The 17,501-nt window shown below is 40.7% G+C and overlaps 1 protein-coding gene across 1 annotated transcript in view; it reads right to left on the reverse strand.

Annotated features, from left to right (window-relative positions):
* ANO2 (anoctamin 2) overlaps positions 1-17,501 on the reverse strand; it is a 154,483-nt gene that overhangs the window by 135,936 nt on the left and 1,046 nt on the right. Inside the window, exon 2 of the mRNA XM_039380172.1 lies at positions 16,302-16,691. Within this exon, the coding sequence (XP_039236106.1) occupies positions 16,302-16,691 (390 nt within the window). The remainder of the gene's footprint in view (positions 1-16,301; positions 16,692-17,501) is intronic.

A 17,501-nucleotide genomic window follows, 5' to 3' on the forward strand; every position in this document is an offset into this window, starting at 1 on the left:
AACATCATATTAATTGGCCTGGAAAAAGATAAGCAGTAGGAAGGCAAACAATGCTGATGAAGGTTTTCAAGGTAGCAAGGATAAGAGCAGACTGTTAAAAATTGCAGGAAAGCTTTGCAAGAGTAAGAGCCTGAACAATGACAAGTGGCTCTCAACGTAAATATATAAATAAAGCAATATCTGTGGGTTAAATCCAGATTCACACAAAAGATGCTGGCCTCTGATTTGACCTGTAGGTGTCAGCAATGACATCTTGGGGTTGCAACATAAAAATATCAGCTCAGTATTTTGTAAAAGCCAAGAAGTAAAGCAAACATTACATTCTATTAGGCAGGATAGAATAGACTCCAAAAAAATCCAACATTCAAACACAGCTGTACCCACATCTTCAGCTCAATGTGCACTCTTTGTCTCCTCACCTCCGAAGAGATAAGTTAGACCAAAAAAAAGGGTTCAGAGGAAGGCAAGAATCACCATAAAAGCCTTGCTATGACAGCTATAGAGGAGTCACATAGGAGACTGAGGTCTTTTGTTCTGGAAACTTAAGGAAGTTACTGTAGAAGTCTATAAAGTGATGCATGATAAGCAGATGGGCTGTGGAGGGACAGCCTAGTGCCTCTTTCAGAGCAAGCACTAAAGGGCCTCAAAGCCAGACTAAAAATAAACAAAAGGGCATAGATATCAACACAGTGGGTAAATAACTCTGCCCTGTCACAAGACTTTGTGGGTGCAAAAACTGAAAAATGTTTCGAGAAGAAACTAAACCAGACTTTGGAATAGAGATCCTTAAGGAGGATTTTAGGTAGGCAAACTACATCATGTGAGGGAAAGTACCTGAAGTGAAAGTGTTTGTCATCGGGAGAACATTAGAGGAAAAGTGTCATAAATTTTTCTGCCATTCCTGTTGTTTCCTAAACATTTTACCATTGCAGCTGTTATATGCACAGAACTGCACTGATGGACTCTCTCAAAACACATTTTGTGATAATTATACCAATACCTAGAGAAGCAGTTCCCAGCCAGAGAAGCACAAGCCTTCTCCAGATGCAATGTGGAGTTGATAAGCAGATGATCAGAAGGCAGCAAGAACAGAGGCAGCAGCCCTGAAATTTGAGCAAATCAGCAAGGAAAGAAAAATAGTTGCTTGAAACTTTGCAGCTGAGACTAACAGAAGTTTGGCAAACTGGGGAATTGGTGTCCAAGAAATGCCTCGTTCATGGATGCAAAGTGTGGCATTACAATATCTCTGAGGCTCTAAGAGAGCCAGCACCCTCAGTTAACGTGGTACCAAGGAAATAGTATCTTCCCACAGGAACATGGTGATCACTGAAATCAGACAGTAAATGGACAATATTAGATTTTTAGAAATGTCCATTAGCCACGTTCTAGTGATCTCTGCAGAATGTGCTGAGTTATCAATAGTTTTGAAAACCAGGCCCCAGTATACCCAGTTCCCCAAAAATTATGTTCCAAAGGGCAGTCACTCAGTAGGTATCAGTGGAATATCTATTACAACACATACTTCAGTCATCCATCCTATCACTATATGCCCTCATCTCCATCACCATAAATTCAGAGACACTCTGCAAATAAAAAAGAACATGGCAGCCAGTCAGAATATACAAGTGCCAATTTGATCCTCTCTAACACAAAAATTAAAGGAGGATTACTAAAAAAAAAAAAAAAAAATCAGTCTCCAAGTCATTGTAACTAAAATGTGGGTTTCGTTTTCTGTTACAGTTCTAAGAATAAACTGTCAGCAAATGTTCTCACAATACCAATGTTTATAAAGCTTGACACATTAAAAAGTTGTAGGTTCCCCAATACATTTCACAACAGCATGCAAAACCCCCATATTTTAGTAAGATTTTACTTTTGGATTGACATAGAGATATGAAGATTTATAGAAGATATAAAGAGTTCTTTTATGTAGAAATCACTTCTAGAGATGTAAGGGTCAGGTGGATCATTAACTTTCAATGATGAAAAAGATACTTAGCAGATAGAATGCAGAATATGAATATTAACCTGACACAATGCCAAACTGTTTTATAACTTCAGGGGAAATGAATTAGCAAAGCAAAAAGGTAAGATTTGTTATTCCAAATCTGGTGGTATCAAACAAATAGAAATTTACAGGGAATCACTACCAGAGTTTTGTAATAAACATGATGCTATACACTGATAGCTGTAAGTATCTTCCATCTTTCACATCTTAAAATCCAGTTTATGTCTCATTAGAAGTATTCTGCATTTTGTCATTTCCATAAATCTTTTTGGTTTTTTGACATCAGCTTACTCAAAGAAAATCACCTTGTACTCTGTAAAGACAACCTTTTAAAAATGTATATTACACCACAGTGAACATTTTTGTACTTTTGTTTCAGCATGTTTGTGCCATATTTTTCCTACATTTTTACCATATTGATTTTCTGATAAATATTAGAAATTCACAAAAGGGAGGCCAAGCAATAAATCCATGTGCATACTATGCTGGGCTGTAAACTAATAACGGGAAGATATGTTCAGCAACAGAACACCTAAATCACAGAATCATAGAATGGCACAAGTTGGAAGGGACCTAAAAGATCATCTATTTGCAAACCTCTGCCATAGACAGGGAGACCTTCCACTATCCCAGGTTGCTCAGAGCCCCATCCCACCTGGCCTTGAACACTTCCAGGGATGGAGCAGCCACAGCTTCTCTGGGCAACCTGTGCCAGGGCTTCACCACCCTCACAGGGAAGAACTTCTTCCTGATATCCAATCTAAACCTTCTCTCTGTCAGTGTGAAGCCACTGCCCCTTGTCCTGGCACTCCAGGCCCTTGGAAATAGTCTCTCTTCATCTTCCTTGTGAGCTGCCTTCAGGAAGTCACCCAAAAAAGTCACCCCAAAGCTTCTCTTCTCCAGGCTGAACAATCCCAACTCTCCCAGCCTTTCCTCACAGCAGAGCTGCTCCATCCCTCTGATCATCTTGGTGTCCCTCCTCTGGACTCGCTCCAACAGCCCCATGTCCTTGCTGTGCTGGGCCCCCAGAGCTGGAGGCAGCACTGCAGGGGGGTCTCCCCAGAGCAGGGCAGAGGGACAGAATCCCCTCCCTCAACCGAATCTTGCACAGCATAAGCCAGGTACTCTCAGGAGAGTTTTGTAAAGTCTGCCTATAGCTCAGTGGATGAGGATGCTCAAGACAAATCATTCCTGTACGTTAGAAATTGTGATCCTCAGACATGTCCCATAACACATTTATTTCCTTCTATACGTCACGATAGCAATTCGCAAGTGCTAAGTCAAAGCTTTCAGAAATCAATAGGGAAAAAATATCTCTTTATATCAGAGCTATTAAGGCCTGCAGAATGTAGCCATCACTTTTAAAGCCCTGAGAGAGTCACACACTTAAGCTCATATCTTAAGAGAGTACTTTAGGAGCATTCATGGACTGAACATACAGGAAATCATTTCTGTAGTAGAAACTCTTCTGCTCAGTTTTGAGTGGCTCAGTAGGGTGTGATCCTCAGAACTTAAGAGACTACTTACTGGAGAAAGAATGTCAGGACACATTCTTATAATAAACTGCTATATATATAGATAAATATTCACTGTCCTCACAGCTGGCATGGCTGGAGAAGTGTTACATACATGAACAGTTCAAAGGTGATCCCACACCAAGCGATATCATTAACTCCCAGTTTACAAGAAAGGATATATCAGGACTGAAATGAAAAAGAAAAAGTGGGAGAGGGGTTTTTTTGCCTTTTCCCCACCCACCACCACTTGTTTTTGCAGTCTTCAGTAAACATGGATGTTTCAAGCAAAACTCTGGTCCATTTGCAGGGGGCATGATTGGGTCTGTCTGTTTAATACTGATCCCAAGATGCCTTTTCTTCTGGACATTTAATAGGGAGAGTATTCTGAGATGAGAGATTTAGAGTTATTTTGAAAAACTGGGAGCAAAAAAAAACAAACAAGGGAAAAAAATAGCAGATTTAAGCAGTAATTGGCAAACAATAAGGATGGGGAGACTAAGGCATGGCAGTGTATTAGCTGCATATTTTGGTTTGCTAAAGAAACAATACAGAAAATTGTGTCTTTGCCTTCCACTACCAAATATCCATACTGGCATTTCTATTACCCAGATATTTCATTTGTTGGTCAAGGATAGTTTGAATACACTGTAATATCTTAACCATAAAATTATTTGGTCAGATCAAGATCTCATTTGCACAAGTTTGAGAGGATGGCACATATCACTGTTTCTTTGTACTCACACCATGATTTATCTTGGCCACTCTGCTCTATTCTTACACTCAAATTATGACCTTGGTAATACAGAATCCATCTTTTTCTTCTGTGTTTGTTTGGAACAGGCTGCATTCTCATCTATTGTACACCACAACAGTAGTATAAATAGCAGTAACCACATAGATCCAGATCTGGTTATATAACTTTTGCACATGATGTGAAAACATTATAAATATAACTTTAAGTTTAGCATTCACTATTAAAAATATTGAGTGGGGCTTTTGCCAAAATATTCACACATCAATCACAGATAACTGAACAGATGTTTTGGCTGAAGCAGATTTCAACTGGAACATTCACACATATACAAAATGACCTCTTAATACTGGTAGGATATTATGATTTTAGAGTTTTCTTAAATTTTGTTTTAACAAAGACTCTTAACTAAATATTTGCAACATGTGTTAGCACTTTTCAAATATTTATAGAGAGGGTTTACAAAAAAAATACAACTAATTGCAATGCTTCCTTTCAACTAAAAGCACAAACACACATACACAAGTTTACATAACTCTGAAAATCTAAAAAGTACCTTAATTCCCCTAAAGTCCACATCTTAGTATAGATAGATACATATATATGTATAGATAGATAGATAGATATGCACAGTATACATACACACAGTTATATATATCCAAATTAGAAACCCCTGCTTGAACACTGAGCCTCCAAGGAAGCTGCTTTGGCATTCAAACCTTCTCCTCCTGCTCCCACCACATTTGGGCTTTTCACATTTCTTTCCACTCCAGCACACTTTGGCTGCCTGTAGGTAACAAGCATAGATCAATGTGTGATCGTGATGTTTTCGTCAAACAAACACAGTTTACTGGAGGAAAAAATTACCAAATTTATGGAAGCAGTGCACCTTTTCCCATCAACTGAACAAAAGAGATGGGCAAGCAATATTTAATAACTAGAAAATTCTACATAATTTATTGATATTTATTTTATGATTAGTAACTAAAATTTTATAATTTCTAAGAAGTAGTCTGTAATAAATACAATTGTTAGTGTTACAGGCAGCTGAGAGTCAGGATGAACTTTTCAAAGGCACTTACCCCTTTATACTGATTATACGAGCACACATCTGAACACAGGCACTTGGTCATGGAGAGTATTAGGCAATAGGAGTTTATTCTGTCCTCTTTGTACTTGAAAGAGTACCTAGGTTTGTACTAATGAAATGCCAGCAGGTTAAGAGAGGTGATCCTACCCCTCCATTCATCCCTGTGAGGCTCACCTGGAGTGCTGTGTCCAGTCCTGGGCTCCTCAGGACAGGAGGGACATGGAGCTCCTGGAGCGGGTCCAGCAGAGACTGTGGAGATGATTCAGGGACTGGAGCATCTCCCTGGGGAGGAAAGGCTGAGAGAGCTGGGGCTGTTCAGCCTCCAGAGGAGACACTGAGAGGGGACCTCATCCATGTGTGTCAGTGTCTGCAGGGAGGGGGCAGAGGATGGACCAGGCTCTGCTCGGGGGTGCCCAGCAATGGCACAAGAGGCCACGGGCAGGAACTGATGCCCAGGAAGTTCCAGCTGGACATGAGGAAGAACTTCTTTGCTGTGCAGTGACCGAGCACTGAACAGATTGCCCAGAGAGGGTGTGGAGTCTCCCTCCCTGGGGATATTCCAGAGCTGTCTGGACATAATCCTGTGCCATGTGCTCTGGGATGACCCTGCTGGAGCAGAGAGGTGGAACCAGATGACACACTGTGGTCCCCTCCAACCTACCAATTCTGTGATTCTGCTCTTACATTTCTTCCATCTTCCCATCTAATTTCAAGGGTCCAGGTAGCATGATGATGCCCATTGCCTCACTTCCTGCATTTGGTTTACAGCTTTTGATACACAGTTCCTTGGCTACACTTACTATTGTGATTTTAATTACAACTGGAGTGCTCTGTAATTATTATTTTCTTTGGCAATTACCACTGATGTACAAGTGAAGGAGTAGAACTTAGAGCTACCTATCAGTCTTTCACAGTACTTAGGATTCTACCACAATAACAAAATTGCTTTTACCTTATAATTACATTTGCATCTTTTATGAAATAATGGAATTGAGAATTACAAGAAGCACAGTACATGACTACAGAATAGCTACACTGATATCAGGAGGATTATGAATCACTATATTATAAAACCACACCTACTTTTTAATACTAAGATGAGCTGCCTTTAATAACATAATCCAGCAAGTCACCTGATATGCAGGTTTTGTCCTGCATCTGATAATGCTCATAGAGCATTATGAAGATCTGGAAATTACCAACTATTTACAGCTGCATCTTGTAAAAGCATTTTTTGTGCTGATTTTTCTGTGAAGAGACTTGCCAGTTGGTGGCCAGATGTGACAAAACATCCCTAAACTAACAAATACTTTCCAGGAGCGTCACTGGTGAACTGTGGCTCACAGGTGAAAAACAAACTGGGGTCCCCTGTGGTGCAGGCTGTGACTTATGTCGTTGCCATGGTGCTCTCAAATGCCTCCTGCAACAGAACAGTTGAAAAGTAAAGCAAGTCCTCTAATGAGCAAACTTTGGTGCCTGGCTAAAGCCAAACTTTGCCAGCTTTGGGAGAGCAGTTTCTCAAGGATGGCTTTACTTTAAAACAGGAGAGAATAAGGGAGGACCAAAACTTTGCACAGAAGTCTTTGAGAGGGAAGCAGTTGTGAAGTATGAAGTCCCTGTGTATGTAGCAGTCCCCAGATTTTTCTCAGATGTCTTGGATGTTACAAGTTCATGTCTGCAACTGCTGGACATCAGGGAACAGTGAAGGGCTGACAAAAGAAAAGGACAAAAGAAGGACAGACCAAAGAAAAACTCACAGTCACTCTGAGGAGTGGTAGGACTGCTATGGGTATAGGATATGGAGAAGAAAGAGCATCATGGACAGAAATGGAGCCTCCTGGGAAGGGCAGAGGTCTGTGGTGGGCAGGCAGGCAGTTCTGCAGGAGACTGGTGTGAAGGTAGGGCAGTGAATACGCAGAGGCCAGAGTTAGGTGAGCAGGTCAAGCACTGGTGAGGTGAAGCAGTTACCGTGTGTTGACCCATGTAAGCTGAGCAGTGTCACTGGAGGGAGAGAGTAAACATTATCCAGTGAACTCACAGAGACCTGTGACAAGCAGGCAGGCTTGCCAGAGCTGCAGGGCACTTTGAGCTGTGCTGCAAAAGCTGACAGTACACCTACATAACAAAAAAAAACATAGGTCCCACTAAGCCAACTGTGCACAATGAAAGGATGCAGAAGCCTTCCAGTGACCTTCCATAGGTACACTATCTTTAGGACATTGCTTTGTCCTGATGACCTAACAGGGTTCAGTGGCAGTTGAACATGTGCAAATCTTGAGAGGCAAGTAAATAGTGCTTGTTCAAAGCCTGTAAATGGAAGTATGGAATATGAGAGCTCTAAAAAGAACAGGAACACCAGCAGTGTCCAAGTCAGGCATCAGGGCTTTACAACTTACAAATGAGTGAGAATAATGGGAGTGAGCTGAGCAAGGGAGAGAAGCAATTACACATAAATCCAGAAAAACTAAAACCTGAAAAACTAAAGGTGACCTACAGAACATGCCTGGAGAAAGACAAGTAATCCTTCACATCCTGTGACCAGTTTCAATGGGAGCAGACTTTGAGTGATTTGAGGAAGACTCCTAAGTTATAGGATGGGGAGGGATATTCTTTCCCATTTTTAAGGGTCTGAAGAAAAATAACAGTAGTTTGAACTAGCACTTCAGAGATGTCAGCCTGGAATCCCTAAGTATTTGCAAGACCTTACATATATATCCTATATCTCTGAGATGCTAATTTTTCTTTGTGTTATTAAACTACTCCAGCTAAACCGTGACCGAGCTTAGTGGACATGTAGACAAAGCCTGCAGAGAAATTCTCCCTGTCCCCACTGGTAAAATGATGCCATGTCTAAGGGAAGTGCACTGTGCTCCTCCAGAAGAGAAAGATGTTGGTATTCTTCCAGTGCACTCAGTGCTGGCACCAACCTATGGAAAATAATGGCCACCTCTCCATTGTCAGGAGAATGCTTGTAAGTGGTGTCCTTATGTTCCCCCTAGAAAGGTTGTTGTTTCCAAAGAAAAGAAGGAATATCAGTCTACAAAGCTGTTCAGTTGTTTCTCCCTTAAATACAAGTATGTCATTCTCTCTCAAACGTGTTTTGCTCATTTGTTTTACCACTGGACACCTTATGAAATTCCAAGATCCTCTAACTAAGAATTCCTTAAAATCTATAGCATATAGGTCTCAATCATTTTAGTGATTCTATAATGTTATAACATAATTGCAGAGATCCAGGCATTGATGGGAGAAGTCAGCAGGGAACTGATGAATTAATTCCTAGATGACAGATCTTGAGTATTAAGCCCAAAGCAAAAATATCCACCATTTCCATAAACAAATAAACAAAAATTCCACAAACCAACCAACAAACAAACAAAAATAAGAAGCCCTACAAAAACAACAAATAAAAATCCATGCACTGGTTCAAAATAAATAATTGTGTCAAACTGTTTGGTTTCAGGTGATTAAATCATTGTTATACTAAAAGTAACCTGGAATAACTGCATTAAAATTACATAATATTACAGAATACAGCACAATATTGCATAAATTGAGCTCTAATATTATTTTTTCTTTGGCCTATCACCATGAGCACACACCTGCACACATAACAGTGATTTACTAGAGTGCACACATATATCAGCACTGGGTATCAAGGAGAGAACCCACCCCCAAAGGGTAAACTTTCCATGCTGTGAATGGGGATTTAGTCACCAAACTCCCATTAACGTTAATGGGAAAACTGTGCAGCCTGATGCCACTCTGCTAAATTATTTTCTTTCCTTGTTGTTCTATTTGGGACAAAACGACTGCTGACCTGGGACAACTGGAACAGTGATAGAGTTTTGCATTATTTACCCTGTCCTATGATTTAATAGACTTTGTAATGACTGGCAAAGACATTGAAAACAACATGATTACAACTTCTATGTGGCTTAGATATCACAGTTTCCTTTTTTATTAGGATGTGGGCATGTGGCACAGTTAATTAACCTTTCCCTCTGTGGCAGCTTTCCCCCACTAAATCTGTGCTCATCCACAGAAACTACTACTGGGTGGCTGGAGCTCAGCCCCTACCTAGAACTTAGGTCTGCAAAGGATGTAAAAAGCAGTTTGTGTTGAAGAGGGTGTGCTGATTTCTGAGGGGAAATTACTTTTTTTTTCTATAAGAGACCCCTCCACTGTCCATGCTTAACACCTTGGATATGAATCCAGTTTTTACTCCAAAATTCCTCCTTCTCATATACAATATAACACTTGAAAATGTACAAAATGTAAAATATCTTGTTGTGCACCTGGAAGGGGAAAATTCCTTCTGTACAGTGTCTCACTTCCTGGATGAATATACTTGCCTGTCTAGGCACAATGTCATGAGAAACAGACCTTCTAATAATAACTCAAATTTGGGCAGAATGACACACATAGCCATTAGAGTAATCAGTAAGACAAGAAGACCTTAAAAGATTTCAAACTATACAAGAATCCCACAAGCCTGAGTCATTATTTACATTACCTTTCCCTGGATCTAGCAAAAGACAGCAAATTCCACCCCCTCACTCCCCACACACACGAACTGTTGGTGTTTTCCCATAAGACAGTCCTATCCTTCAAAGACTAATTTCCATAGCCAGATTCCCCCCAGCCTTTTCTCTGCTGGAATCTGCTCCTGAATCCGAGACGGCAGAAGCTGGTGAATGACACTTCGTGGAGTGCCTTTTAATCTGTTTTCTTACAGGCCAAAAGAACAGAGAGGCACAACCTGAGCTCAGATCTTTTATAACAACAACATAAACCAGTACATAAATTAGTGTATATATGTATAAAAGCAACATATTAAAAACAGGGACCACTTATCTACAGTGTTGCATCCACTCCCAAGGAGGATTCTCAGCACTCTTATTTATGCAAAGGAGTTGCAGGAAGGCCTCCCTGCTTTCCTTTGCATGATGTATGAAATCATGGCTAACCAGCAGTGCCTCTAAAAAATTAGCAAAACCACAGAGTAATTATCCAATCAGCAGAAATGCAGAAGTGAGCACTCCTTTGGTACCAGAGATACCCGGAGGGCTGTTTGCTGCTATAGACAAAGTAGGCAGTGGCCTGGGGACAGGAAAGCAAAGCCCCTTTTTCCCTACAAAAGAAACTGTGAAATTCAGGATGTCTTACTCTGACAAAGAACAGGTTGAGGTGCATAGGGCAGCAGTTTGGGGCAGTCCTCACACAGCACCTCACCTGAATCAACAGCAGCGTGACTTCTGTCCTTTAACATTTCAGAAAAGTGACAAATCACAGGACTAAAATCCCTAAACTATCTCATATTTTACTTCTTTATTTCCCTGAAACTACTACTATTCAAGCTGTACCGGCCTAACCAGCTTACAGAAATTTTCACTCCTTAAGCCTCCTCCACAGGCACTCTGGCTACGGCAGCGTCACCAGCGCACTGTGACGTCCCTCAGGGCTTCAAACCATCCCCGTGGATTTAATTTGCAGATTAAAACTTCTGCTGCAAACAAGACCACTGATAATTAAAAAATGTTTTCATCTGTGAACAAGCCAAGCAGCTGATTTTGTTACTCTTGTCACTTTTCACTCCCTATCCTGCAAGCGTCCTGCTATACCCTGACAGATGTACAAAGCCATTTCTGGGGGCTTCTCATCCACCTAGAAATGGATGTAGTTCTTCCAGCAGGTGACAGAACTCAGCACAGGACACAGAGAAATGAAGACACGAATTAAAGAGTCTATTGGCCACTTCTACCAGGCAAGTCTGATAGAAACAGCATTATTTAAAAAATACATGGCCCAACTCCCACTGTGAATACCACCAGAATGTACACCCCAAATCTATCACCATATGAAATTCAGGATATTGATGCCTCCATTTCCCAGTCTAAAGAAAATTGATTACCTTTACCACTGCTGGCCCAAGAGCTTTATAAATATTATTGATAGCACACAGGTGATTTTCGTACATCTTTTCAATTTTCTCTAAATCCCTTAGAAGCCACTTTGACTAAGATACTTCATAGCTGAGCATTAAGTGTCTGGATGGTAATTAAAACACACAGAGTGAGTCTGTCAGCCTGTTCATCTATTCAAGTCACAACACAATCATTAAAAAACAGGATTCATAATATGGACTTTCCAGCTTTGACAGCAAAGCCATTTTACCTCAACACCTTTTATCATGGAGCATTATTTTAATGCTGATTGAATCACACCTAACTCCCATAGGGCTACTCCAAAATCCTCTCTAAAATGGAGACATAATTTCCTCTTAAATAGTTCATCAACTTGTCAATATTTTCATCACATTCACTTCACTATCACTGAAAACCTTGCCTTGCCTGTTCAACTTTAATTTTATAAGAGCTGTGTATTACATTTCAGCTCCATATAACACAAAGGAGCAGAACATGTTTTAGCTAATTAATGTTTCTGTAACAAGAGTGGTTGAAAAATATGCATCAAATATTTATATAATTGGCTCCCCAAAGCAGTATTGCCTTGTTCTGAGTGCTGAGAGACTGAAATACAAAGTCCAAAGACCTGGAGCACAAAAGACCCCCGTCTGCTTTCAATACTCCATTACTCTGTGTGCATTCTCATTGGCTTTGGGAGGCATTCATTAACATGGATAAAGGTCTTGGACTCATATTCAATTTCCCTACCCTTTTAAAATTAATGTTAGCTAATATTAAGATTTCCTCTGCACTTTACAGGAATTAATATTTTGAGACAATTAAAACTTTCACACTGAGTTCTTGCAAGATGTCTCACACGTAGTAAAGGCATGAGATGTTTTTACTGGGATAATCCAAAAAATCACGTTGATTTAGGAAGAGAACATCACTTTTTTTTCAGGGTTTTAATTACTCCTAAATTAAGGAATATCTATTATATTATTTTTGCTACTTTTCTCCTTTACAGCTGGCAGAAGACAAAGCCTTTTCCCACTGACAAATGGGGAGCACCTCAGTACAATGAAATATCGTAAATTTAATCCCATAAATAAAATGTAGCTGCAGCACTATAGGCATTTTTTTGGTTCAGGTTGGGGGTTGTTGGGAGGTTTGTTTGGCAGGTTTGGTTTTTAAGTTTGTGCATTTTTTTTCCCCACAAAAATTCAAACCCACATCTTGGAATACGAAGAAGAAAAATCCAACCACAACCGTCACCATCAGTAATATTCTTAACAGTGCTGCACAAGCTGACACATTGAGGATCTTAAGGACTTCCTTCCCTTAAAGTGTAATGCAATCAAGGAAGTTTACTGAGGCATTTTCAAAATGATGCTAGCTCTAAAATTCAGATTAGATGAGTTTCTTGGAGGGTAATTTACACCTTGTTTTAGAATTGTCATCATCTTCCCCTTGAAATAATTCTCATTTCCTAGTTGCTTTTTAGCAAAGTACATTTAGAATCATAGAATCATTTCCAATGTGCTCAAAAATTATCCTACTTTGTCCAAATGCCAAGGTGCACCTCCAGCCTCTTCTTATTCTGTGCCTATTATGCTTTGCCATAAGTAATACTAATTGAATACAGTGTGTGTTGCATTTGCAGTCATTAAAGCAGCAGTGCAATTCAAATTGAAGGGAACTACTGGTGCTCCACATTAGGTAAAACACAACAGTTTCCCCAGAAAAAATAACTAAAAAAGAAAAAAAATCAATTTCAAGAACTGCCTGCAATATCCAGGGTATTTATTGTCTCTCCTGTGAATCGAGATGCAGTTTTTGAGGGCACATTCAAGAGTCCTACCAGGTTTATTTTATCCAAACTTCTAACTTTGTAGACTGGTCAAACAGGCCAGCCACAGATTCAAACATTATTTTAACTCGTGGCAAACTATGCAAAACAGTAGTTTCTTATGCTGCTGTCATCAGAAGTGAGTAGGGAGTTGCCTCTTCTTTCCACCAAATATCAGTTCCACATAACCCTAAATTATCCAAATTCAGTTGTTTTCATGAACACAGGCTATACTGGACCATCCAAATGTTCAGATTTGAAGAGACAACCAACCAAAGTGCTCCTTGAACCTGATCTACCACTTCTGGTCCCTGACACACAGCACATCAAGACTGAAAATTGATAGTGGCAGTATTTTTTATAACACATGAACACATGCTATGGATCAGATGTGATTTGGACATACAAAATATAATCTCAGTTTAAAAACAGGAAAAAAACCCCAAAACAAAACAAAGCAAAAAAACCCACCACAAACAAACAAAAAGTTGCATTAAAAGAAAAGAGCTTCTCTAGAGGATAGCAATAACAAATGATAGAAAGTTATTAGGAAGTTGAAAAACTAGTCAAAAAGTCCTTAATTCATAAATAATAACTGGGTGGTTATAGAGACAGACCATAATCTTATTTTCCACAAATTCAAAAAAGAGTAATCCACTTCTCCCCACACACAAATCATATATCTTCACTTGTTTTCTTTTCTCTATTCTTTGACACAATGAATTGACAATACAAATGAAAAAGATGTTTGTCAGTAGTTATTTAGCATATAAAAACCATAATAACACCAAATGTTTACGAGCATCGTGGAAATTCCCACTATTCCAAAACAAAAATAAAACCAAAAAACCTATTGTTTTAGGGCTATTCTGAGTTTAATGAACTTATAGACACATATTTTTCCCACGAATAAAATCAGAAATTGTTCTCATATCAGTTCAACATGCAATTTTAATCAACATATAAGGCCAGCTGTCCCCTTCACATGTTCCTAATCAGCATTTTCTACGAAATACACAGCAACAACCTTCAGCATGTTCCAACATGAACTAACTAACAGAAGAAAAAAAACTCAACAGTGAAGTGAGAAAAAGAAGAGGAAGTAAAAGCCACATGTCGTGGGCAGGGAAGAAAAAGGATAATGCATAGTCCCTTCCAGTATTCTCAGGAGATTCTGGAGGAAAAAAACCTCTTTCCCCTTTTGATTAGACAGCTTATGTGCTGGGACAGGCAAGGGGAGGGCCCAGGAGTGACTCTGTACATACACAGTTAGAGAAGCGATGGAATTATATTTTTCGTAATTTTCGAAGTCAATCAATTTTTTTCTCATTAAAAAACTGAACAGCAAATGGTTTCCTGAGAACTTCCCAATTCATTTACAAAAAGCATTTTCCTCTTCGTAAGGAAAACTGTGACAAAAGGTTTTTTCTTCATCAACACTCTACAACATCATTTATCATTTTGTATATTATTTAAGAGCATATGTCATCACTTGGAAAGGAGCTGAACCAGAATTTGTATCCAGCTGGACTTCGGGTAAGTAATGAGTCAAATAATCAAATCCAAATCTCCTGCTAGACTTTTTGGGTTCTGATGAAATTCAGAACTGAAAGAACTCTCCAAAAACAGCTCTTCTCATGGGTTTTATGAAACTTGTTTATAAAAATCACAGCAGCAAGACAGCCATGTATTGAACCATAACCCAAATGTTCGGCATAAAAGAATCAGGATCTGAGATCACCCTTTTCTCTTCAGTGCAAGGATGGCTTAGCCAGGCTGTGCAGTGAAATACAACCCAGAGCCACCTGCAACCCAGCAAATTAAACAAGGAAAATGTTAAGAGTCAAAAGCCTTTTCTGTTTCTTTCCATCCCTGCCAGTGATTTAACCTGCTCACACTATGCCAAGTCAGTCGGACTCAAATTTTCAGACGCAATCTGTGATTTGCTCCACATTTTGGAAGTGTTGACTGGATGCATTGGAAGCAACACGAGCTGTAAGTTCTCAGCACCTAAGTTACTCAAGTTTGGTGTAACAAAGCAATAGAGCACCTCAAACTAGAACCCAGCAGGGACTTCCAACAGATGTAAATACCCATGGTTTTCAAAGAGGTACAGAGGGAGAGCACAGCACTCAGTGCAACAACAGGGGATTTGGAAGACCTGAGCCCAAGTAACCCAACCACAGCTCCCAGCTGACACGACCACAGAACCAGGCAACACCATGCACATGTGGGAGAATAAAAACACGAGAGTCTGGGAGGTTCTCCTGTTGCAGCACAGGAGCTGTTCACTTCACGGATGGAACAAAGAAAGGACACAGAACTTACATATGGCTGATAAGAAAACTGAGAGTCACACTGAAAACCACTGAGTTATTCTGAGGAAATATGAAATGTCTCAATGGTGCTTTGTGTTCCAGTAAAGTACTGAAGAGATATTTTCTTCATTTTAACAATATTTAAATTTATTTTATATATATATATATAAGAAAAATGTGTTTGTTGCATGTCATAAGAACAATAGATAAAGAAATATGTTTTCTGCTGAAGAGTGAAATTGCTACTCAATAGCACATTGAACAACAATAAAAACCAGAGTTTTTTCAGGTAGTAAGAAGCAAGCAACACAGAAACACCCGTGGCATCTTCTTGGCTCCACACTGTATTTTAGGCGTGTATAAATAATATATATAATACATAAAAAATATATAATATATATTTAATAGCGTGGGCAACATCTTTCTGCAGATCCCTCGTTGGGGATGTTCAATACTGAACCACTGTTCAGCAGTAACAAACTGTCTTCAGGACCAGCTCCTCAAGCTGGGCATGAGACCCATCTCCAGGACATCCCACATTTTCTGTGTCTGCAGAAATGATGACATGGGAACCAGCGAGGATGCGTTACAAAGAAAACAGCATATTTTTAAGAGATATTTAAAATATATTTATTTTTAAGATGTATTAAAGAGATGTTTTTAAGCAGCTATTTTTAAGAAACGGCACGGGTGTGATTTGCCTCTCAATTAACATTGATGCAAGGCAAGAGTGAAGCCACAGCCAGGTTCCTGGCCCAGCCATGGCCACGTCCTGCACGTGGGCACCTCTGACACCAAAGTGGCCATTCCCATCAGGACACCCAGTGCCAGGCACAAGGCTCGAGTCTCTCCCTCTTACCTCAGGGTCTTTCTCAATCTCCAGCCCCGCTTCCACCAGGTTGCGTTCGAACTCCTCCCGCTGCAGCCGCTTCTCCTCCTCCAGGGCGTCCAGCGGGCTCAGCGCCATCACCTCCACCCCTGGCAGCCCCGGCCACTCCTGCAGGGCTCGCTGGCCATCGTCCTCCACACAGCCCTTCCCGGTGCCTCCGTTGGAAACCAGGGCCAAGGAGGCGGATCGGCGGGTGCGCTCCGGTGAGCCTGGCCCGGGCGGGGGCCGAGTGAGGCGTTTTCGGTAGTGGTAGGCTAACACATAGTCCACCTTCCTCTTGCTGTCCCTGAAGTGCATCCCACTTGGAGATGCCTTGCCCATGGCCCCTCCTTGTGTCCCGTCCAGGTAGTTGTTGATAATCTGCGAGAGAAACACAGGAGTCTCACAGACAAGACACCAAAAAAGCCCAAGGAGAAGGTAGGTGTGGGGTCTGTCTCCACACAAGCATGTGAATCATAGAATCAACTGGGTTGGAAAGGACCTCGGAGATCATCAAGTCCAACCCTTGATGCAACCCCACCGTGGTTACCAGACCATGGCACTGATACCACATCCAGTCTCGTCTTAAAAACCTCCAGGGACGGAGAATCCACCTCTTCCCTGGGCAGCCCATTCCAATGGCTGATCACTCTCTCTGTAAAAAATTTCTTCCTAATATCCAACCTAAACCTGCCCTGGCACAGCTTAAGACCGTGAAGCTGTGACGAATCCAGATTGGAGGTCAGCTGGGGGTAGGTGTGACCTACAAACATTCACTGCACACCAGCTTCAGTCACACTTCATTCCTCCTCTGACCATAAACAAATGGCTGGAGATAGTGGCCTTATCCCAACATGTGGGATAACTACCCCAAGGGGCAGGCACAGAGGAGCAAATCCTCACTGTCTCTCTGTCCTGCACATACACAGACTATACAGGAGAAGACACCCACACTTTGAAATGAGACAGAGAAGTGAGAATAAGGATCACATCAAACACTGGGAGATGAGAAAGCATGTGCTGTGGAGCAAAGCAGGGCAGAGAAGGGAAGCAAAAACCTGTCAGATGCCAAGAAACTGATCTTAGCTGGAACAAGAGAAATATCTTCAGTGCTGTTCAAGGTCAAGAAGGGCGGGGATGGACAGAAGCACTTTGGAAAACACCAGCGATTAGAAAGGGTACGTCCCATGA

This window comes from Pipra filicauda, unplaced genomic scaffold, assembly GCF_003945595.2.
Source record: "Pipra filicauda isolate LSUMZ 115617 unplaced genomic scaffold, ASM394559v2 scaffold188_size1440453_pilon, whole genome shotgun sequence".
NCBI classification, from domain to species: Eukaryota; Metazoa; Chordata; class Aves; order Passeriformes; family Pipridae; genus Pipra; species Pipra filicauda.